The sequence below is a fragment of the Trachurus trachurus genome, assembly GCF_905171665.1.
Source record: "Trachurus trachurus genome assembly, chromosome: 14".
NCBI lineage: Eukaryota > Metazoa > Chordata > Actinopteri > Carangiformes > Carangidae > Trachurus > Trachurus trachurus.
The window spans coordinates 16,993,591-17,019,058 of record NC_139903.1 but is presented as its reverse complement, the minus strand read 5'-3'; the positions used below and the strand labels follow the sequence as shown (position 1 = coordinate 17,019,058).

At 41.9% G+C, this 25,468-nt stretch overlaps 1 protein-coding gene across 1 annotated transcript in view; it reads left to right on the top strand.

The window, feature by feature from the left end:
- Nucleotides 1-14,396: 14,396 nt before the first annotated feature.
- Nucleotides 14,397-25,468, top strand: part of LOC310997495 (cell adhesion molecule 2-like) — a 205,021-nt gene continuing 193,949 nt past the window's right edge. The window contains exon 1 of the mRNA XM_083987205.1: nt 14,397-14,707. Coding sequence (XP_083843331.1) covers nt 14,647-14,707 — 61 coding nt within the window. The 5' untranslated portion in view covers nt 14,397-14,646. The remainder of the gene's footprint in view (nt 14,708-25,468) is intronic.

Genomic DNA, 25,468 nt, shown 5'->3' with positions numbered 1-25,468 from the left:
ACTCTGAGTCTACATTTTCTCTTCCTCTTCTCCAGCTCCACCATCTTGAGTTGGATTGATTGTAGAATTGACGTGCGATTGCCTTAAGTACCGGAATTAAACTAGAATGCTGACTTTCACTTGCTCACCTGAGAATTTATGACACCGACACTCGAGGGCCAGTGAAGCATCTTTATTCACCTTGAAAAGCCTTTAGGTCTGTGTCAGACCTTTTCTCCGACCGCTAGAACTGACAGAGCCGTAGTTTGAAGTAGCCACATTTCTTTCCAGTGTAGCCGACAATAGCTTCAAAGTCAGAATAAGTTTCCCTTCCAGAGGAGGAAGAAGATGAACAGGCTCTTACTGGATGTTACTGCATGGGCTTATATTTGTCTCATTAATACCTGTAAACGCACAGATTATTTGGTTTGCACACGTGTTTTGCTATCCACAAATACAAATTTCAAATTTGTAACTTGTATTTTGGTTATTACAAATACATGTGTAAATATTATGTATGTCAATATATAATTTTCCATTTGTAAAAACCAAAAAACAATTTGTAAAACTGAAAATTCTGTTTGTGAAGTGTGATTCAGCATTTGTGGATCGACAATCACACACAAGCATCTCTTTCCTCAGTGACGTATTTTTGAGACTTTCTTGTCGAGATCGACACAGATCCACAAACAAACAGCTGGTGATTCCCAAATGGCCCGCCCTCCTCACCAGTAGGGGAATTAGCTGGTAAGTAGCTGAATTGACAACAAACAAAGAAGATTATCCCGAGAAGTTATTTTAATTCCCACAATGAAATACATCACTTTATTAAGTTTTAATTAATATTTTTTCATGCAAGTAAGTAACCGTTTATTACCCAAATATGCGGTTAGTTTATCCAAATGACACCTGTTCCTCTGTGCGTTTACAGGTATTAATGAGACAAATGTAAGCCCACATTATTGCATCTGATAGAAATCACAGAATTGTTTCTTTTTTAAAGAAAGTTTGATTATTCATCTTGTACAAGTGATCATGTGATTCACCTTGATTTTACTTTGAAAACAGTAACCACTATTAAACTGATTTAAATGAAAGGCTCTTTAAGGGATTGTTTTACTTATTGTGGAAAAGACAAAAGGAAAAGATGGATTCTAATTACATCGGATTATGTAATGGATATAATTAATCAAGCAGTTAATTATGCAATTAATCGGCTGTGATATACATGCATCATTACATTTTACAATAGCAGTACAAATGGGAGTTTTGATCACCAAACAAGCAGTGACAAAATATTTAATGTGTTCATTAATGATCTGGCCCCACAGACTGCACTGGTGATACAATGCAAATGCAGCTTTGTGGGTAAGTAAAATTTGGTACTGAAGTGCTGAAAGGCTTTGCCAAGCATTGACTTCACTGCCATCAAACAGTAATATTAAAGCTGCTTTTGTTGAAGAAGATGAGTCCGAGCACAGCAGGCCACAGATCAGCGCCGCACTCGCTCTAAATGGGTGATGACACCCACACAGAAAAGCACTAGCGTCTTTAAGTGACATCTCATGCTGTCTGTTTTAGCACTTACTGGTCTGGAGAAAGGTCACTGGCTCAGTTTTGGATGGACCTGGCTCCTTCAGCCGTCTGTGTAGGCAGCCAGGTTGGCTTGGACTAGCTGGCTCAAGTTCACACACACACGAACTGAGATCAGTTCAGTTAAACTTCCACTCAACGGCAAACGAGGAGTTTTAATGAATTAATGAATAGAAGGAAGGGTAGCATAAAAACTGTGAATTTTAAAGGTACTTTGGCGTTAGCAGCTGAACTTTTTGGGAGTACAACTCATTTCTTGAAGCCATAAAAATAAAATAGGATAAAATGCCAGATAAATGAAGACACCATCACTTACACTTTACTCCTTTGTTTATATATGAAATTACCAAAAGATTGGTCAGTGTTTTTTTTACCAACACTTTGCTCACTTTGAACTCACACACAGTTGGATGCAAACCACCTGAACTGTCAGCATGTTCTCTTTTTCTTGTCAAATGCTCACTCACATGCCTCTTTCCTGAATCGCTAGTATCCATCGTACATGTTTGACTTACATCTCACCTAACCTCTGATTTTAACAAATTCTCTTCTTTTCAAACTTTCCTTTGATTTCCTTCATTTCGCACACGACTATTTGACAAAGTGAAAGCAAACTAGCTCATGTCACATGAAGCTGTCATGCAGTCATGTTTTAAAACTGAAAGGTGAGAGCACATGTCAACACCTTAAGATACGGTGAGGCAGATTTTTCAATTGACTTCTTTTTATCACCGGAACATCGACACATAAGTTTGCTGATTGACGAGTGACAGATTCAGTGTACCTAATTATTTCTAAAATGAAAACAAACGCTAGATCCTGAGCGGATGTCAGTGCTAGAGCTTCCTTCTGTAACCGATGATTTAACCAAACATGACACCATTGCACTTGCTACTGCTAATTTAGCAACTTCCATCAATATGAATAGGGCTGCTGCTGTATTTAGATCTACATTGTGCCCTATAATGCCTGTCACCTGAATATTAACATTGCACTGCGACATCTTTACTCACTGAGTTATGTTTTGTTTAGTTTAAATAAAAAACTAAAACTCCTCCCACACCAGTACACCTTCCCCAGAATGAGGGAATAAATTAGCTCCATAAAATGCTTCTTTATAAAAGAAAAATAGATATTTATATAACTTAATCGTGTTTGTAGCTTTTCCAACCCAAACCTTCTGACTGATGACTTGCCATTTAGCCCTTGTTCATATTGCCCACTGATCTGTCAAATATATTATCATATGGCAGAAATACAGCTAATATTGCAGGTAAGCATTTATTAATGTCATATTGTGACCAGATTTAAAACAGTTGCTTACTAGTTAAATGGTAATATGCAGATCTAGTTTAAAACTGCTGCCTTGTACTCTGGCTGGTATCTGTTACTGTTCCTGCTGATCATATCCTCATTAGATAAGGATACTGCTAATTATGATTCAGTGGCCACTTATTGACATTTATTGCAAGCTGAAATACATCCTTCACAGTCTTCACCAGTGAGGATTGCCAGGGGCCAAGTAATCACAGAGAAAGATGAGGCCACAGAGAGTTGGCGAGTCAACGTTGTGCCTTAGCCATGTTTGTGAGAGGTTGACAAATGCAGATCTTAAAAGCTCTTTCTTTGCCCATTAATGTGGACATACCTCAAAGCTTGTTCCAAAATGTAAAAACTACTCCTAATGTGGTCAGAAATGCCAGCTGGGTGTGGATGGAAAGCCAATACAGAGACAAAAAACGTGTTTTTAAATCCATCCAGTCTGAATATAAACAAAGACTCTGTAGTCTCTTAAAGAATTTAAAACCTAGCTGCACAGAGAGCTGTTTACGTATAGCAATAATATTTTAAAATGTGACACACAGTAAACTGCAGAAAGATGCAGTCAAGCAGGTACAAGCAGAACAAAACATCTGGATCAGTGGTGGCAAAGTTCTCCAGCAGCCTCCAGCAGTGATGATAAGCACATGTACACACACATCTGTGCACCTGTAAAAGCCACATATTGAATTTTTTTTTTTTTTTTTTTTTTACATTGAACTTCCTTTTGGCGCATGGAGGGTAAGATGGTGACAGTGGGGTATAAGAGGAGGTGATTTAGACAAGATTGTACATGTAGCCAGAATTAAGCAGATTGTGCACCGCGCTTTGCCCCCACAAGCTGAAAAATCAAACTGTGCCTGTATTTTTTGTCCTGTGCGATGAGATGTTGTGGGGCTAGATGAGTTGCCAAATTGCCCATTTTCCTGCACTTACCTCTGTAGCCGTGAGATCAAATGAATTAAGACAAGAAAATGGTGGAAAAGTGCTGAGAGTGAGGTTTGGAAAATGGTATCTGCTAATTAGCCACACACACCCCATGGGCTTTTAAACTCTTTGAGGATTTGTGTGCGACTGCGACCAGGTTTCGGATTGTGAACTTTTCACAGTTTACTGTCTGTTTTTTAGTGTTGTTTGAAAGTAAAATACTTTGTAACTTTGTCAGTTTTCATCTGGAGAAGATGAGGAACAGGTGCGCTTGTCAAACAAAACTAATTCCAATTCATTTCTTTTAAAGAGAGAAAGATCTGCTACGTTTCCTTTTTGTCCACGTTACAGCTTCTTTTATGTGAGTGGCTGATAAATTCTCACTTTCAGCCTTTTATTTTCCTCTTCCTCCTTTCTAAATGTCAGTGCCGCCAGATCACTGTGCCGTCGTTCCACCCCTGAACACTCAAACGGAATTGAGGGGAGCCAAGAGGAACCGGAACAATTTGGCCTGATAGCACACCCTCTGCTCAACATTGCTAAGCGACCACCGTGAACTCAATTTCTTGAGCCTTCCCTTAGCTAGAGGCTAGAGCTTGCGAGTGAGAGAGAAAAACGTGTGTGTGTGTGTGTGTGTGTGTGTGTGTGTGTGTGTGTGTTTGGAGTGCACGTGTGTATGTGTGTGTGTGTGTTCTGAAGCCTACCTCTCCAGTGAATCATCTCAAAATCTGTGCAAGTTCTGGTCTGTTGAGTTTTGGTCTACACTCGGGCCCAGTGTATGTTCATGTGTGTATAGTGCTTGTGTGCATGTTTGCGTGCACATGGCATTTGTGTGGTTCTGCATGAGTGAGAGGTCTCTGGCCCAACTAGATACCTCAGCTGTGGACAGTCACACTCATATTACAAATAAATGACAAATAATGGCTCATATTACTGTGTGTGTGTGTGTGTGGTTGCCAGCCTCTAACATAAAACACAGGAAAGAATTAGTTATGTTTATGCTGTAATTTTTATTTCACAATAATTTTATTTATTCTCTTTTATTTCTTTTTAATGTTTTATAATTTTAAATAAAGTCCTCAAATTGCATCATTAAAAAAACACTCACAAGTGTTGTCATATCATTCATTTCAATTACATGTAGAATTTTTGAATGAGACTCCATAATAATGCACATTTCTACTTTGAAAATTGTCTACTCCTTTTTTCCTTCATAGATAATGCACCAAAGAGCTATTTGTATTCATTTATTTCATATAAATACTGTTACTATTGATCATATTACATTCAGAATTTCCTCTCTCCGCTGCCTTAATCAGGTTTATTCTGCCATCATCACAGTGTGGTTGGGAAATGGAAGCATCAGGAGCCTCTTTTTAGCACTTGATCTTAGCTTTACTCCCACTGATTTGGCATCTCTGGCACCACTTAGCTGAATATTGTAATCAAACATGGAAATGTAACTTAAATGGACTGGCTAATAATTTATCCCTGGCTGCCAGGAGTTGGTGTATTTAGCTCTGGCTACTTCCCACCAGACCAGTGCTGGATCTGACAGTAGGAGATGAAGTATTGTGTCCAAGGCAAGCACACAGACAGACAGATAGACAGACAGGCAGGCAGGCAGGCTGAAAAATAACAAATTAAAGGACAGACAGGAGCTGAAATAAAAACAAGAGCACCGGCTAGACTCCAGAGCTGTCTAATAGACATGTCAGGTTTTGCCCTTCAGTGTTCATTCTGTGTAAACAAATGAAACTCAGTCTCACTCTTCCTTTACTCACAGAAAAGGAACAAAGATGTTTGTGAAAGGTCTCACCTATTTTAGATGTTCAGTAATAACAAGATGAAAGAGCACAGCGAAGCAGTCCAGTCTTTATTTATAACTGCACACCAGACAGCCATCTTTAAAACATACTTTGATTTGCTATAACTACATCAGGTAGGCTACGTTATATTTGCATTTGCCCGGTCGCTTGGAACAGGTTCGCCAACACACTTCGAAACACCTCCCTCACTGTCTGCTATTCAGTTTGAATATGTAAATGTTGGCATGGAGAAAAGAAACTGGACAAACGACAGGTGCTGGTACAGGTGTTGTTGTCTCTGAAATTACTGTGGCTTGCCTGTGGCACGCAAGACATCAAGACATAATGTGACATTTCACAGGTAACAAAAAAAAAATACAGGAAGAGTATTCTGACCTTTTAAAGTTCAAATGTATCACTCACACACACACACACACACACACACACACACACACACACACACACACACACACACACACACACACACACACACACAGAGACAAAACTTCTTTTGGGCCACAAGGCACATGGTCATTATTTTGACTGAGCAAGACCATGATTCTGAAATTTGAACTGTCACATTAGTTTTAATTGACTGGATTTGCTGCACATTTAAAAATAATTTGCATCGGCCTCAGTATATCCCTTGGAATGAAATCGAGACACAACAATGGTGAGTATGAGAAATAATGATATTTGTAATGAGAGAGAACAAATGTATGTGTGCAGATGAGGCTGAAAATGTAAGGGAAAATAATGAGTGTATATTATATGAAGGAGGGGAGTAGTGAGTGTGAGAAAAGATAATAGCATACGTGACAGATCATAATTATGAATGTGAGACAGAATGAGAGTGGGTGATAGGACTAATGTTTAAATAAAGGAAGATCATTTCATACAGCAGGAAAATAGTTTATATTGTCATGCTGCTGATTTGCTCACAGGCACAGTGATACACAGGCTAGGGGCTACACTTACAAACATAGAAAAGGTTTTAAAAAAAAGAAAAGAAAAAAGGTTAATGTCCTGAAGAGTTTTATGAAGCATTAATCAAGAGATTATCATGCTATTAATATGTGCATTGCATGAACTGTTAGTCTGATCTGCTATGTGTGCTTTGATCTATAACTGGCATGGCTGTCAGCCAATTACATAATTAAATTGGCCATATTAAATGAATTTCAGTCATTTTCTTTGATTCTCTTAAACACAGTGCAAATATGTATTTTTTTTCTTTGCTTGTATGAAGGCTGTCTGAATAGCATTTAGCAGCTAGGCAAAGCAAGGCAAGGCAATTTTATTTGTATAGCCCATTTTTTACAAACAGTTTGTCTCAAAGGGCTTTACATAGCATCATAATAACATCCCCTGCCCTTAAACCCTCACATTGACTGAGGAAAAACTCCTGAGAAAACCCTTTTAACAGGGAAAAATTTTGAGAAACCTCAGGGTGAGCAACAGAGGAGGGATCCCTCACCCCGGACGGGCAGACGTACAATAGATGTGGTATACAGACAAGAAAGCAGTTCATAACGCAGAATATGCAAAAACATGGAACATGGTTAGTGTTGTTGAGATGCTGTATAAATGTAACAAAATGAACTCAATGACTGCACTATGTGTGTGTGGCTGCTGCATCTTGCACAACTGCACGATCACGCTGGCTGCATGTCTGCTGCATCGCTGCTACTGACAACTTTATCTTCCCACACAGATTTCACAAGCTAGTCTCTTAGAGCTGCGCCCTTTTAAAACCTAGTTTGAACACATATTCATAAGTGAATGTTAAGACTGTTAACAAAAGTACTTCATGGCTAAAATTGATTTATGAGGTATCATTTGAAATGTAACACCTTCATTTCTTTTTATTTTCTGAGCTCAGAGATGGACTTTTTTTTGTATTTGTCAGTCCTTGCTTGAAAAATAAAGTCATATTGGATAGCTACCAGTAGGCTATACTTTATACAAGAACAATGAAAAACTCTACAAGAATAATGAATAACCCTAACCTTGTCAAAAACTTCTTTGTGAAGCTTCAAGGCTTCTAGGCCTAATATTTCTCACTGGTGCCTATTACAAACCTCTCTAAAAGGAAACCTGGGATAAATGTGCTTTAACTCTTATCAATATGAAATAATAGAAAACACGCTGAAATATTTTGATGTCTAAGAAACCTTTTGAAACTATTCACAACAGAGCTGATGCTTGTCTGATTTATAGTCCTCAGCCACCAGCCTGTCAGCTCTTTCCACAGCTCTCACAGCCTCTTGTTTATGCTTTGAAGGGCCCTCCACCCTCGTTTGCGCTGATTGGACATTGGAGACATTCAGTACTGGCCCTGACCAATTTGATGCCCTAGGCAAGATTTTAGCTGGCAATCTCCCTGCATATATGAAAATTTTATATATAGCTGTGTTTAAATTTTTTTTATTATTATGTGTGTTTAGAACTTTTTATGAAAGGTTGGACAGAAAATTTGGAGATTTCACCTAGAAATGCCTCTACTAATATCTCTCATTTTGCTCTGCTTCACTGCATATCAATTTGAAGACATGTTATGTTTAGATGTTGTAGTATAGAATATCAGAGGTTTTGGGCCAGTCCTGCATAAGTGCAACAGGATATTCACAGCTAAAAGTGAGTTTTTGTTTGGCAAAAATAAAAGCGTGCTATCTTCATTTACCCAGTAACATTTAGGCTGATCTTCGGGTTTTCATTGCAGTTTAGTAGCTCCATTTGTCTATGTCTATTTTATGAACCAAATATCATAAAAATGTACGACACAGCCAGCAGGTGAAAATTATTTTTCTAACATTTATTGATTAGAAAACCACATTGCTACTCTCCAAAAGTAAGCTAGCAAGTTGGACACACGTGCTCCAACAATGTTAACAATAGACTATTCATTTCATCGTCATGTTAATAAGTATAGTGACTCCCACCTTCCCCAGAGAGCAGGTAAAGTCTAATACTGTAAGCCAGGGAGGGGAGTGGCAGAAAACCCAGAAATAAATAACTCAACAGGCTTTGGTGTATGTAATTATATTGTTGTGTTGGCTTATGTAATAGTAGCGTATAAATAAATAATAAAAGTTAAACAATTACATTTTCCCCCCACTAGTGGTGCCCCCTATAGATAACAGTGCACCCAGCAGGCTGGCATTGGAGACATCTATCTATCACTAGAAGAGTCATTTCTGACTTGTCATATACAGTATCTGCCTTGTTTTTAACTAAAGATGTCACTCAAATATAACTGTCTCCACATGTTGCTGCCAAACTGTGTGATATGTGTCACTTTTCTGTAATGTTGCTGGTATACTGTCAATTTGACAATCGGCAGGTTCTTCCTTACTAGTTTTGTGCATCATACATATAGCCAAAACAGCTGATATCTGGACAGACGAGGAGACAGCTGTGAGGCAGGAGGCTGAGCAGCATCTAGTGTGTTTCCAGCCTAAGGTGTAGCTCTAGTGTGTCTCATTTAAGTTGTGTTGTCTGTGTCCGTCTGTTTGGAGTCTTTGTGCACTTTGAGAGGTGTCACGGAAAAGAGGTGAAAACTACTGAGGGTGTGTCACGTTTACGTCGCTGCAGATCGGAGCTGGAGCCGATAAATAACCATGACTACTGCAGGGACATTTGTCATGGGAATGAATAGACATTGAGCCCTTTCACACTGGCAACAAAGGCCAGATGTGAGCAGGTGGTAAGCAAGGTTTTTTTTTTCCAGCGTGAGAGCGTCTTTGGTTTCACCATAGAGTACGCAGGCGTGTGTTAGTATAATCCAGAACAGCGGCGTATGTGTGATGTTGAGTACAACTGTGCTTGTATGAAGGCATACAGTAGTGTGTGTGGGAGTGTGTAGTAGTGAGCTCTATGTTTATGACTGTGTGTGAATGAGTAAGACTCATGGCCTAAAAATAGCCTCATACTGGTGTTGAGCTCACTTGAGCTCAAAACAGATAAAGTCTTACTACAGATATTATCACTCTCTTAAGGTGCACTAACCGAGTTAACACCTAAGACACCACTGTGTGAGCACATGGTAGAAAAGTATTAACAGTTTTGGTCCATGGGCGTAAAAGACACAAAACCACCATGGCCTTTTAAAGCTTCAGTTGGTAACAATTATTCAGTCATATTTGCTGGAACAGTCACTATATTCTGATAGTAGTACATGAAACGATTAGCTACCATAATTTAGGACAAAATCCAACTCCTCTGGCTCCACCCACAGCCTGTAATCCACTGCGCCCGGAGATTTTCCACCAGTCAGGTAGAGGGGGGCAGGAGTAGCAACCAATCACGGCTCGTACACCCACGTCCACCGTTTACAGTGAAAGCAAGTAAGAGGAAGACTGTTCTTGTTAGTTAGCTAACTTTGTATTTTTCATGCTGAGAGAGACGTGAGATCGTTTTGGAGTCTAATAATAATAATAATGGATTTATATAGCGCTTTTCTATCGTAACACGATACCCAAAGTGCGTACAGTAACCATTATTATTCATTCATACCACATTCACACCAGTGGTGGTAAACTATACGTGTGTAGCCACAGCTGCCCTGGTTGCTATGGATACGGTATGCCTTCTGTGCGTGTGTGCTATGGTTACTTTGTCTGTGTGTGTGTGTGCGTGTGTGTGGAGGGAGGAGGTGGGGGAGGCATTCTTGGAAGAAGTTCAGAGGGACCTGACGGCGTATCATCGTGAATTTTCCGACCAAGTCGCGGACTCATTTCACTTTCGTAAACTTATCAACTGTAGCTTTAAAGCCTGCTGCCAAACAGCACACAACCTGAATATGCCCGGATATGAACTTGACCTTAGTTACCAAGCAACACAATCAAGCACACCCTTTATTTCCTGTCTCTGTGCATGGTATCAAGTACACATCAAACTGATACTGGGGGGAAATATATGCAAATAAAAATGCATGTATTTTTTTTTTTTTTTTTTGAAGGTTTCAAGTGTGAGAATGAAAACTACCCAGACGGTGCATCTCTACACTCTTTTACACCTCTGAATGGATGTGGAATGGTGCCGTACTCATTAACAAAAAGGGCATTCAGAGTTTGGTCTAGGAACACTTTCCGATTGAGTGGTACTGAGACAATTGGTGTGCCACTCTAATCTCGACACTGCTGCTGAGATTTGGATGTGGTCGTATTTGGCTGACTGTCTCCCCTTTTGGTGTGGCTTGCCTGCGATGGCTCTGGTCTCCGTAGCGCTGCGTGGTTGCCAAAATTGGAGGGAAAGGTCATTTATACTGCAGACACAGTGGGAGACGAACACTCAGGTGTCTGGGAGAGAAGCCGCTTGTGTCATACTGAAGTTATATATTTTGCATAGCTGCTGCTGCTGGGCTGTGAAGCCTTTCTCAGTCACCGGTGTGTTGTATTAGCTCCTGCACACCATTTCCTTCCTCACAGCTCTGTCTCTGTCAGGACTACTCCATGTCTTATTTTCTAGTTTTGACATGTATAGTGACTCTGCAGTATGCGTGTTGACATGTATTCTATGCTGAAGTGCCAACAGTTGGATACACTTAGCTAAAAGCAGTGCTATCACACATAGCAGTCCTTAAACAGCAGTGATTTGAAACTAGTTAGTAATTTTGTGTTTGCAAGCTGTTCCAGATCACTGTTAACTCATCTACCAGGTGATGTTTTTTTTCTTTTGCTTGGAGCGGGCAGTCAAAGGCAGGCAGCAGGAAAATGAAAAATGGATGGCAGGAGAATGCTGCAGAAAAAGAGAGCAATCCAACCCACCCACCCACCACCCACCCCTCAAACCCTGGCAAACAACACCCACACACTTCCAGATATCACACCACAAATTTCTGAACTGTATGTTATTAACAGATGTCATGAGTCCAAGAAAAAGTGTGAAGGAGACATAATGTGTAATTTTCAAAAGAGGTTTTTCTTTCCAGTTTCATCTCCATATTGTAACCACATCCTTCAGTTTGATGTGGCGGTGTCACTGGTCCCTGCCGTTACAAATGTGAATCTGCGTTCATCATTCATCTTTACATTTTCAGGAACAGATAGTACATTAGACAGAAACTAAATACAAATAAATATCATAGTTTCCCTTTTTGTTATACTGTACAAATAGGAAATAATGAATTTGAAACAAACATCGGTGACAGGCCTGCATGAGCCTGTCTCTGACTTTCATTTTTTCTTTTCAAATTTAGTTATTATCTATTTTTTTTTCACATTTTGTAATTGTGAATGGCTTTTGTACAGAATTGACAAAGTAGGCCATTCAATTGAAAACACACACACACACACATACTGTAGAAAGACATGCATGAAAGAAAGTTTCAAAAGAAAAGGTGAGGTGATTTTTGTCGTGCCCCTCCTCGTTCCATCCGAGCCAAAGTGCTCGGCCCTCAGCTTGGCAACATGTGTCAGCCTACATTAGATGGACCAGTGAACAATGGTTTCAGCCAGGAGCAGGTGGTGGTTACTTGAAACTCTGAGATGAGGGTGTGCATTAGAAGCAGTATTTATGTGTGTGTGTGTGTGTCAGGACAGGGGGGGGGGGGGGGGGGGGGGGGGTTGCTGGTCTATCTGCCATCTGGAGCACCCGGACAATCCCAGGTGAGGCGGAAACTTGAATGTGCCATTTTATTCCGTCCACTGACTGGCCTCTCTCCTGGATCCGAGTGCTTTTTTAGAGAAGACCCCGTGGTTTCTTGCTATGCCTCTAGTGATGGCACACACCAATTTTGAGAGTGTGAAATGAGCCATTACGAGGTGTGCAGCACCCCCTCTTAAAGTGGATTGACCCAAAATGAGATCAGCAGGCCAAGTCAAGTCGAGTCAAGTTTATTTATAGAACATTGTCGACAAACAGATTAAAATCTTTTACCGAAAACAAAGGACACCACGATGTGCCCTTGTCTTTGTGTGTGTGTGTGTGTGTGTGTGTGTGTGTGTGTGTGTGTGTGTGTGTGTGTGACTTTACATCATAAAACAGTGTGTAAAGGGGAGGAGAGGAAGAAAATGAAAGGCGGCCTCCAGCTGAGAGTTAATGCATGTTGTTAGTGTTTTTGAATAAAATAAACAAAATGAAAATTTTCAAATCAGCACAAATATGAGTCACAGTTGTGCACTCTGTCAGTCCCTAAATGACCCCAAAAAGTGAAAAAGAAAATGATGGGACCTGCAGTGTATGTTTTCATTATGAGGACCTGCATACCAGCTGAAATGAAGTTGAGTTGTTATTCTTTGAGATTGTGTACAAAGGCCTTCAAGCCAAACGTTCATATGCACAAAATGTGTCAGACTTGACTTGCTCTGTATAATCTGCCTTTTCTTTTTATGTTTGCATGGCGTCGCAAAAAAAAAAAAAAAAGCGGTTTGTTGCTTCTTCTCTCTTATCTCATAACCAGAATTCCCCAAATTAATTTTCAGGAACAAATTGGATCTTTGTGATGAACAATCTCTGTTTAAATCTGTGACACTATTGTTGACAAGTGGTGACAATGCACTGTCATCTAATTTTAGTTTTTCCTCAGCTCTCCTCGGTTTCTGAACCTACGTACAGAGCAGCTGCAGGCAGAATAAACATCTGAATAACCGAGGCAAACACAGCCGTGGACCGTGCACGTCTCTGCCCACACTGCTGCCTCATCAACAGCTTGTATTGTGCAACCTGCTCCTTCTCTCTCTCTTTCACTCTTCACAGCTTTTTTCCCCCTCAGAATGGCTTTAGACCACTGCCGCCCCCTCATCCCCCTTACCTACACCTACACCTACACACACCCCTGGTCCCATCACATTCCACATCACCTTTCCACCCCTCTGATTGACCTCTGCTAGACAATCTTCAAAGCTTATTGGCAGTTGTCAACCTTGATAGTTAACGGCCCTCTAACTAGAATCAGCACTGTGAAGAGAGCAGCAAGCAATGAAACATATGACTTACCCGGTTCATGTGGATGGACAGCTCACGCCCAGGAGCAGGTCTGCTTGTCATTTGTCTGATTTGAATTCTGAGCCCATTCCACGTGTAGGCCCACGCTGCAAGAAATGACCAGCTCCTCTCCTCCCTCAAACCGGACACGGGTCTGACTCACAGTATATTTATAGCTTGTTTGAGTCAAAGCCACATCCTGAAAGCAATGATATTTCACACCATATTTTATACACTCAGATCAATCACAGTGGAAAAAGCAGTGGCTGATTTCCTCCTCACTGCCCCTCCCAGCAGGGATTTCTGCTTTTACATTTAGATCCTTTGAATTGATCTGATGCGTTTTCTTTTGTTGCAGCAACCCCATCTCCCCACGGGTTTTTACTCTTGGTCGCCACTATGTGCACGCATGAGCTTTAGGCCTACTAGTATTTTATCAGTCAGGGAAATTCAAAAAAAGAAAAGAAAGGAAAAGAAAAAAAAAAAGCTTGAAATGAATATTTTTTGCAGTGTGTCTCATACGGCGACCCCACCCCCCTTCTCCCCCACTTCGCTTAGCCTCTGGTCTTCGTGATTGGTTCACCTGCCGTGTCCGTCAACGCTGTGTGGGCGGGACTCAAACAATCCACTCGTGTTCGCTGCACTGTGAACTGTGCGCCACAGCAGACCAAGAGCGGGGCAGACAGTAGTTGAGCAGCGGCAGATCCACTCTGTTACCAGAGGACGACTGTTCACAGTGTATGAGCCTGACTGCTGGTGTTCAGTCCCGTCCAAACCTGACCCTGTACCTCACCGCTGGTGCATCTCTGAGAAAGAAATATCCAGACTATTGTTTTGTTTTTTTTTGTTGGTTTTTTTTTGGGAGGAGCGAGATCATTTCCGTTTTCCCAAAGCATCACAGTCTTGCGGGGTCGTGAAGTCGGTTTGTTGTTATCCACCCCCGTTTTCCCAAGGAAGCACAAAAGACGCACTCCCAAGTCCACCTGGATAGCTGGCAGAGCCGCCCGGTCCCGTTCGAGGTTCAGTGGGGAGAGACGGTGAGGAGGAGAAATACGCGCGGAAGCAAAAGGAGCAGAGACGCGGAGAAGACAGGATGAATCTGAAGAGTCATTTGGTTTTCACCCTCTACACTATTTATGGGATTCTTCTGAAAGGTGAGCCACGGGACTGGGTGTTGGTGCGTACATGCACGTGTGTTTGTGTGTGTGCGTTAGCTGCGTGTATGCCTGTGTGTGTGTGTGTGTGTGTGTGTACACGCGCATGTTGCAGGCTAGCAGCAGGGCAGGACGACCAAAGGGGCAGACCGCGCGGTCACACGCGGGTCCTGGCAAAGAGATGCAGAGCTCCCCCCCCCCCCCCCTCTCTCTGACACACACACACACACACACACACACACATACACGCACAGTGTTTCTCATCCTCGTGCTCATTTGTGCCTGCATGCGCAAGTCTGTACGTGCGCTGAATGTGCGTGCATTTGTCTGCAAACGTGCGTGATGTGAGGCAGCTCAATAGAGGAGGGGAGAGCGGTCCTGTATCATTCGGGGATCACTCGGATGTTAATGTTGAGGAATGAGGGGGAATCCTGTCTCCTCAATGCTGTGCTCGGGACACGACCCGAGCACCACTGTGAAGCCATATGCAGCGCGGTGCATTCCCCTGCATCCACACGCACTTGTGTCCTGTGCGTGAGTGTCAATGAGAAGGGGGGGGGAACACGCCCGCTGGGAAGACACACCTCAGCGTGAAATAACCAGCCTCGCGGTTGTTTTTTGACTTGCAGCACTTGGCTGAGTCATAGAGACACTGGACGCGTTTTACGCACCGAACTGTTCGATGCAGCCGATTAGGGCAACTTCGGGGGCTCGTGCACTCACGCAGAGCATTTCGACTCCCGTATATTTCCCTGTTTTCCGTTGACTCGTTATTCCTCTGTACAGGTGTGGTGTGTGTGGTTCGTGGTCCAGCTCCAGTGTTTTGTTTGCCCGCATGGGGTTTAACGAAGGAACAGGTGCACAGGCCTGATGAGAACGACAGGCTTCTCCTTTCCCAGAAGTTTATTTTCTGCTATTTGATATCTGTTGACATTAAAGTCGCTCTTCCACTCAGATGAAACCTCCTTAAGCCAATATTTACACCACTGTGCTGAGCGACTGGTTTGTGTGATAACCGTCCAGTTATGACATGCAACTCAATTTGGATACAGGTGAAGTCCACAATATGTCAACATTACTGTGATCTTCTGTCTCTGTGTGGTAATTATGACTCTGAGGTCTTTAGACAACAGAGGACTGGCTGTAGTAAGGTGACTTTGAGGGTCAAGGTCACAGTGAAATAGCTTCTTTGTGTTTCATTGACTACTTAGGAGATAAATAACAGTGAAATGTTCAAATGAAATGGGGAAAAAAAACTATTTTGCCCTTTACACTTCTTTGAGGTTTATTTTATTTTTCATCTATAACTGTATTAAATAGATAAATGTCAAAGTAACAGCAGAGGAGAGGCTGCTGCAGGTCAATATGGAAAATACCAGTGAACTCTGTGTCTACAGTCATTTGATCGCTCTGAACGGAGAATCGGAGTCTGAGTTTTTGTAGCTCAAATTGGAATTTGACTCGCATCAAAAGACTGTTGAGTTCAGCTCAGGCTCCTGTTTTTTGAGGACACAAACTGCACTTGGTCCAGAAGCTTCTTTAGCACTGTTCACATTTTTTCCCCTCCCAGACGACTTCCACTTTTAACTAGTCTGACACAGAACAACCCAGCCATATTTTTCCGTGGTAATTTCTCAATATGCTTTAAATGCACCGTAGAAGTCTGGATACGTCTGAGCAAAAAAAATTTTGTAGCAGTATATGTGAGGAGTTAAATAGGAGACATATTTTCATGAGTTTCTGGACTGATACATTCACACTGTTTAACAGTGGCAGGAGGGTGATGGATTTACTCCGAAACAACTGTCAGTCTAACAGCAGGGCCACAAATGCCACACTGAGCTGCAGGTTGTGTGATATTAAGTCCACTTCATCCCTCTCAGATCATATCAAGGTGTATTTAAAGCATTGGATAACACTTTATTTATTTATTTTTTTACATGAAAGACAAAATTAGCATCATCTTGACTTTAACTGCTGTTTCTCCCACAAGCAAATGAAAAACCCCAAATGAGAGATCATTTGTGCTTGATTCCCTTGATCATTTGTTGTCGTCCCTTTTGATGTGCATCTGTGTGGTCACATGAGAGGGACGACAAGAGTGAAAGCAGTCCGTCCTTAATAACCAGACATGATTAAGGCCATTCTTGACTTAATGAATTGGTATGTAATGAGGTATCTCTGGGTATCTGGTCTATCTGACAGCTTGTATTGCAGCGTTTATTGACGTTCCAGAGCCTTTCTTTTCCTCTTTATTCTCCTGAGGGCGGCACACTCATTATGTGCTAGTCTGTGTGTGTGTGTGGGTTTGCGTTACTTTCTGCAAATGTATGACCTGTTTATATAGTTTATGAAGAGGCCCCCCGATGCACGTCACATTTCATGTGTGGCTCACCACACACACATCAATCTGGCTCTCTCTCTCTCTCTCTCTCTCTTCCACTCTCTCCCTCCACCCTGAAGAGGATAATGCTAGGCTGCTTGATTTGAACAGTCATCTCTTGGTGCAAGACCTATTATTGTATAGGTTCCACACAGCAGGCAGGTCAGCCTCCACCTGAATGAAGTCTGTCTAGCTCGAGCCACGTCCGCACGCTCTGTAAATGACAGCTGTTTCAGCCCCTTTGGCCCCGCGCCAGCTGGACTCCCATCCACATCACTGTCACCGAGTAGACCTGCGCAATAGTGCGACTGAAGTGTTGTGATGGAGGTTGTTGTTTACCAACAGGCTGAGTTGTTAACATATTATCCACTGTGTCTCATGTGCCCATGCCGGAGCCAGAGAAAACAGCCTGTTATGCAAATGGGCCTCTTACGTAAGAGCTTGTAGCCGAGCGGCAGGCGGCGAGGGGCGAGCGAGGCAGAGAGCGACAGAGAAAGAGGGAGATGTGCTAGAATAGAGGAGTTGATGTAAGAGTAATGTGGGAGGAGTGGTGTGGAGGAGGAATGCGCGGTCTTCTTCTCAACTAAAGTGTGTGATATGTGCACTGGTTGTTGTTGTTGTTGTTTGCTGTTTGGATGTCTGTTTATCTCTGCTGCTCTGTCTGTTTCCTGTCGCTCTGCCTGCCTGCTAGTCTGTCTGTTTCGAACTCTGATCTTGCTAGCCTAAATACAAACCCCTGCCGAGGGATGTGTTTATCCCCGCAGTGAGTCTAAGCTGCTGAAGGCTGACCCTCCATCTCTCTGTACTTCCGTCCATTCCTCCCTCACTTTATCCTCCCATCCTGGTGTGGAGCTTTGTACCACGGCAGCGTGGGAAAGCTTCTGATAACAAGCGGCCTTGTGTGTGTGTTTGCAGAGCCACTGATTACATGGGAGAAACAAGATGTTCTCTCTTTCTTGCTCACTTGCACTTGCCCCCCCTCCCACCACCACCACCACTTGTGTGTGTTTGTAATGTAGTCATTTCCATGGCTGAGCTTTGATAGGTAGAACATGTGAGGTGCTCTGTACCTTATACCAAAGCCATGAGGCTTCAATGGTGAGAATCCTCAGTAGAGCAGCACTTGGTCAGTGTGCATCACACAAGCATCCACACATACAAACACACACACGCACGCACGCACACCGAGCTCCGCTGTGGATTCATTGCTGCTCTGCCAAGGGATTTCCCGTGATCAAAGCCAGTCTTTTGTTAGTCCAGGTGTTTTAAAAAAAAAAGTAAGAACAGAAAGGAGGAGGAGGCCAGAGGGGAACGTGGTAGATTTGGAGCTTTAAAACTCTCATGGCAGAGTAGAAATGCTCCAGAAACAGTGATCCTGCCACCTGTCCTGACTCTTCTCTCATATCAGTAAACCTGCACATTCGGGACAGGTTTTGCTCGGGCAGGAGCGTGCTTTCAGACACTCTGGTGGCGTGTGTTCAGGCACAGGGATAAAATGAGGAAGGAAGATGGAGTTGGCCAGCCATTGTTGAGCTTAATAAACAAAATCGCAGATGGCAGAGACTCAAAAACACACCTAGCCCCTAAAAGTTTTAAGCTGTATGCAAATGTCCTCTGAAGTGCAGAGTGCCAACCAATAGCTCAGCTCCCAAACCAGCTTGTAGAAATCTCCTCGGCTATTATGAGCTTCCAGAATAGGATGCGCCCACAGTGAATGCCACAGCACAGACTGCAACGCCAGTCATTCCCTTCAAAAACTAGCAGTAAATAAACAAATTTTTCAAGCACCAGTGTAACATTATATACAGACATGCTCTATGTTTGTAATAATGGCAAGCAACTTCAGAAACATCCCACACACACACACACACACACACACACACACACACACACACACACACACACACACACACACACACACACACACACACACACACACACACACACACACACACACACACACACACACACACGCACACACACACACACACATACACAAAACACCAGAGAAAACATCTGCCAAATAGCCCAATGTTTAAATATCTGTATTTACTCAACGCTAAATATCCAAGAAGGCTACAGATGTAATGAGAGGCAAGCTCCAATCAGCGTGTATGTCTGAATGCAACGACATGGAGACTGTGTCTCCTGAGAATATGGCTTTACAACATGCCAGCTGCCGAGGCTTCTTACAGTAGATAACTTCCAGGTTTCCAGCTCGCTGCATTGTGTGGGCAGTGACATCACCTGAGCTTTAAAGCAGTCATTCAGCTGAATGAAATCTATTGTATAAGGCTTTACTGGTCCTGGCAAATGTCTCCTGAAAATAGCTACTCTAAAGTAATTGGCTGTGTGAGGGAAATGATGCACCATCACTGCACATTTCAAGCTTACAAATCAAAAAACACTCACAATTATGTTGTCAGGGCTGAAGTTCAAGAACATGTCACATTTCATACAAGATAGTGAGATTGTAATTTGATTTTAATAAACAGTATGTTACTTTAGCCAAAGTGATTATCTAATAGAGTCATATGTTGATGATGAGCAAATGGCTTTCTAGCTACAAAAACAGAACATGTCAACCATGTCTCTAACTCCCCCTCCCTCTTTTTTGCTGAGAATGAATGCGGAATAAATGGAGATTTTTTTATTTTGGCATCAAGGCTGTGTTTCATAACTCTGGCAAAGTGTAATTTAAAGCCAGCCTAAAGCGAGAGAAGGGAGAGATCAAATGCAGCCTCCCATGGAGAACGATGAGACTACAAACCCACAGGTGGATTTGGCTGCAGCAGCAGCAGCAGCAGCAGCAGCAGCAGACAGTGGGTTTACACCCTAAATAGACCTCACAGTAGGGGAATGAAGTATATGCAAGCTCAGCTAACCTATCAGCTGATGGGGCTTTTCTTCAAAGTTAACACAGAGCTATTTATGTGCACGAGTCAGAATATTAGTTACTATGCATTTGGTGATGTGATAAGAAACTGTGATTCTTCACTTGTAAAAAAAAATACAAGTGAAGAAATGAATAAAAAGCTCTTAATGCTGGAAACTGCACATGGTGTTCATTTTTCTGATGAGCTCCAATGATCAGATTTCTCTGCTCTATGAACTATATCATTGGTTCAATATGATACATCATTCTCCTAAAGATCAGAGGGATTTTTAGGATTACCGCTCAAGTCAATTTATCTGGTGGGTCTTGATTGACAAGCAAACTTCTGGGATGTTTGGCTTCTTTTGTTTGCAATAGACTTTAGCGATTAGATATAATCTACCCATACAAATCAGCCACAAGCACACTATTGGGAAAAAAGCAGCCTGTTTATTGGGAGCGAGCGTGTCTGCCTGTGTGTACGCGTGCATGCATATGTGATGTCTGTATTAGCATTGAATTCCAAAGGATTAGCAAGTGGCTAATCTGAAGCTCCAGTCTTTGACAAGCCATGTGTCACTAATCTCAGACACTCCAGAATAAAGTGACACAGACACAATCACCTTTTTGGATTAAAACTCTCCACACAGTCGGGGTTGTAATCTTTCACTCAAACCGGGGAAAAGTAAAAGGTATTTTCAAACGGAAGAACAAGAGAAAATAAAGAACAAATAAGGCAATGACATTATTCTCTTCCTCGCTCCCTCCCTCTCTGCCTCTCTCTGACACACACACATACACACATAGCCTGTGTGCTTGCAAATAAACAAACAAATTAAGAAGGCTGATTTAAGATGCACTTTGAGTTGAACCCAACATGCTCCACAGGTTCATGTATCGCCCCCTCTCTCTTAATAACTCTTAGCCTAGATAATGTTCGTTCTATGTTATGTGCCCTTTCATCTGACAGCTCCTTTTCATACAATTCCCTGCGGGCCAGAGTCTGGAGACTTGGTAGTACATGTTACAGTAATCATTTTCTTCAACAGAGATAAAGATATGGACAGCCGTGACTCTGCCTACTCCCTCAGCTCTCCTACCCCAACTCTGATATTGTTTGGGGACTCTGTGTCTGTTCTTGACAGAAATGAATTCATCCAAAGCAGTATCCCATATTGTGTACAGAGATATTCTTACCCACACAGCCATATTGTATGTGTACACCAAAAATATATACACACACATCCTCACGCAAGTACATATGCACATTTGTGCACACGGGAGCCTGGCAGTATAAAGACGGAGCGGTGAGGAAACAGCAGACAAATGTTTTCACGGACCGTGTTTGATCTGATAGTATGGACTAAAGAGGGACTGAGGCTTTTTTCCCACATTGTACTCTGCTATTTTTTTATGACCAAGATTCAGAGATAACTTCCTCTGTCCACGTACACAGGCATGTTTTTCCAGTCAAATTAGGTTTGACAGGAAGAATAGGTTACCGGCAATAGGTTGAAAGTTGAAAAAATGCAGAACTGGGGAAAGGAGAGAAAGAAGACACAACTGCAATTTCCAGTCTCTCCTGCAGAAATGAACCCACATGAATAAATCCCACAGGTGTTCCTCAAGTCACTGTTCATATTTCCGAATGACTGCTGCTACGCCATAATCCCCAAAATGAGTTGCATTCCTTTTCTAATGACAGTGTTCATTTCCCTCTAATGTCTATTCCACATATCTGGTGGGTATTGATACTTGTTAAGTTGCATTGCTACAATATTGTTTTGGATCAGCTGTGTATGTACTGCAACACTATGGTTTTTAAAATGTCATGCAAAACTTTGATGTAGTGCTTAATTTCTTAGCTTGTACTTATACAACAACAGTATGGAATTATGGCATGATACTAATTGAAAAGCAGGAATTACTGCATTCACAAGTACACATCTATGCACTTGTTTTAGCATTATGGTCTCAGAGGGAGCCTAGAAGTAGCTAAAGCTAATTGAAATATAATTCCCCGAAGACACATGTTCATGTTAATTGACTTTCTGTGTGTGCTTGTGTTTGTGTGTGTGTGAGAAAGTGTGTTTTTGTATTCATATTATCGCCAGAAGTCACTTTCTAGTCCCTTGTCTAATCATCAGCTTGAGCGTCCCCCCACATCTTAATTCGGTCTTTGAAAGCTATTAGACACTCTTTTGCATGAGCACCATTTCTAAACACATCTAATGCAGTGAAATTATGCAGGTAGAATCCACTGATGTTGTCTGAAACTCAAATTGAATCGCTCCCTCCACTGTGGCTGCTGCACACTGTAAATCGAAACTGTTTTTAGATTGGGAGCAATAGGAGGATTACGCAGTTTCTTCGGAGGGTGGAGAGTATGCAGTTTTTTTTGTATTTGTGTGTGTGTGTGTGTGTGTGTGTGTAAAAGAGAGAGAGAGAGAGACAGAAACTCAAGAGAACATGAATTATATATAAAGGCTGTAATTAGGTGATTACGTTTGAAAAATGCAGGTATTAAATTTCATCCAGCTAAAGAGGTTTCACACCATGAACCCATACACCTGTTAAAAGACACACACACACACACACACACGCCCACACACTCACACACCCAAACCAGCTGTTTGCTTGGCTCTGCCGCTCCATTCCTTCACATGCGCGGTCTGTGTCCCTTTCTTTGTGGCACTGTTGTCATGATGTCTCCCCTCCAATTAGGCTCAGTGTCATCTACATTAAACATGGATCCTGTTTTGTGAGTCCTCCAAACCCTACATGTATATTGGTTCTAAGTTTGGAGTCTGGCCGCTGCCTGTGTAAAGATTGCTCCAGGCCTGTTGTAGAGGGGAGGGAAGATGGAGTCAAGTGAGACAATTTATAACAGTTAAAAACCAAATGAACTGAGACCCTTGGCTTGGGTGAGCGAGCGGCAGCATACATAATGCGCCTTAGGGATTTCTTCTTCACACACACACACACACACACACACACACACACACACACACACACACACACACACACACACACACACACACACACACTGCACAGCACAATGTGTCCAAGCTAGCAAACACATAGCACACAGAAAAACACAGCCCCCATCACCATCTGTCTCAGTTTGCCACATTGCAAATCCATTCTATGCTACACAACATTATTCCCCCCATCCTAAGTGACACACACCCCTAAGCTTACTTCCCCTATCCTACTCAGTGGAACGGTAACAATTTGCTACTGCATACACATCTTTGTTGAAGATGCTGTGGCATGTTTCCAGCTGGATTTTAATACATATTTTCATGCTCCATTTGAATTTTTTTGTAAGTTGGTGTTTAGCATTGATGCTCGGAGATTTTACAAGCCTGTTTGCTTGTTCTCGGTGCTTAATGTGGGAATGTGTGTGTGATAAGATTTCTTTTTTTTTTTCTTTTTTTCCCCCTAACCGGTCCCTGTTGAACTGACACTGGACTTTTAATAATCCTTCCTCTTCCAGAATTATTAATTTGTGCATTTTGGCAGAAAGATTTAACATTTGCACTTGCACACTGTGTGAATCTGGTGAGGGTTTGGCTCAGTGGTTTTATAGCTATCTCATCTGCAGTCCTAATCAAAAAGCTTCCCCCGTCCTGAACCCCCTGCTGAGGAAACAAAGAAGTTATTATGTTTTTAAATGGTCTCCAATTACGGGTAATTTCACCGTCTATCTTAAAGCTATTTGCTTTTCTCCCACTTTGCTCTGGTTGGGAAGAGCAAGCATTGTGCTTTGCAAAAACAACTAGACAAGTTAGACATACAGCAGATGCATTCTTTTGGAAAGCAGAGAGGTCTTCCTTTCTTTGCACATCCTCTCTGTCTGTCTTCATCTCTTATCATTACAAATGGGAACATGGTTAACTCAATTCCTCCTTTATCTTCCTCATTAGTGTTTGTCTCACAGTGCACTCAATTACTCAGCCCATCACTCTCCTATACCCACAAGTCAAAAGCTTCCACTGGCTGAACTGAGTCAAAATTCTCATAGTTTGACTCATTAGTGAGAAGTAAGTGAGGTCAAAATAATGCATTTGTATCCTTAAAATAAAAAATCTTCCATCCATGATGCGGGGCATCACAGCAGCCGCTTGTGCGTTTTGAAACTATTTGTTTAAAAATTGTAGCCAAGTCGTTTGGCAGCCTAATGGTTCAGTTTGATGCTTACATAACTTTCTCACTGCTTGTCAGTGCCTTGCTACCATGGCATTTTCAATTTTTAAATGTTAATCTCTGGCTCACCTGGGAGGTGAATTTAGCACAGCTGGATTAGTTTTGATGGATTGGATTTCAGTTGTAACCTTGGCTGTATGTTCTGGCTTTTGGCAGCAGTCATTTATTTTTGGATTGTATGACATTTCATTAATAACACTTGTTATTTTCAGCAGGAAATTTGTCAACATTATTGTTTTAGAAAATTGTTATTGCTCCTGGTAGCATTCTTGTACAAGCTCATGTCATCCTGCAATTTCATAAGAGGAGTAAAAGACTTGGAAAATATTATGCATAGAATATAATATAGAAAAAAAAACATAGAAAGCAAAGGTCAAACAATTACAGTCACGAATCATAAGCAAATCCCAAGCTCCCAAGCTTTGGGAGTCTCTCTCACTCACTGCTTCCTTATCTCCCATTGCAAATTCTTACGATGGCTGCAACTCAACACCAGTTTGCCAACATGCTAATGCTGCTGTATGTCTTTCCAGTTCAAATGGACCAGCTAATGCTAATCTGTGCTAATCCTTTGAGAAGCACCCTGAGAGCAACATTATCATTCTACTCTGTAGTTGAGATGGGGAGTGGAGGAGAGTGGACAAGAAAATGGTGAATGGAGACACTGGCATAGCGAATATTAAATCCTAAGAGCTGACGTGCACAAATCCTCACACCAGTGGTCACCTCCCAATGCCCATCTCTCCATACACACACATATGCGTATATGTTCACACATACACACATGGAGTTGCAGACAGAAGCTTTTACTGAAGATACAGACCCAAAATCTGCAGGCACGACAGTAGTAGTGAGGCAATGTTAGCCGCAGTTGCACTGAGCTGGTAAATGGTAGCCTATTCTCCAGGACTAAGCGCTGACCCTAAGCCCTTGTTGTAATACGCTTGTCACCCTAATCCTGACCTTATTAAAAGTGAGCCTCTAACCAAAAAGAAGCCATATCCTTAAACTGTAGTAGTTCCTCATTACAGCCGGTCCTAGTCCTGCCTCTTTGACGAGAGGTGACCTTCACACTTTGTAATCCCCGGGCCACCTTTCACCTCCATAGACATATGAGCGCTTCAGAGTTACATTTAAATTTCCTCTGAAAATGATGCACTTTGTTTAGAAAGAACAACAAGGCAGAATCCATAAATAGTAAGCAAAGGCAATATGAGATTTTCCTGTTAGATACGGATCATTTCTATGCTCATCTATCGCAGTGCAATGTGATTCCCAGCGTTATGGAAAGTAT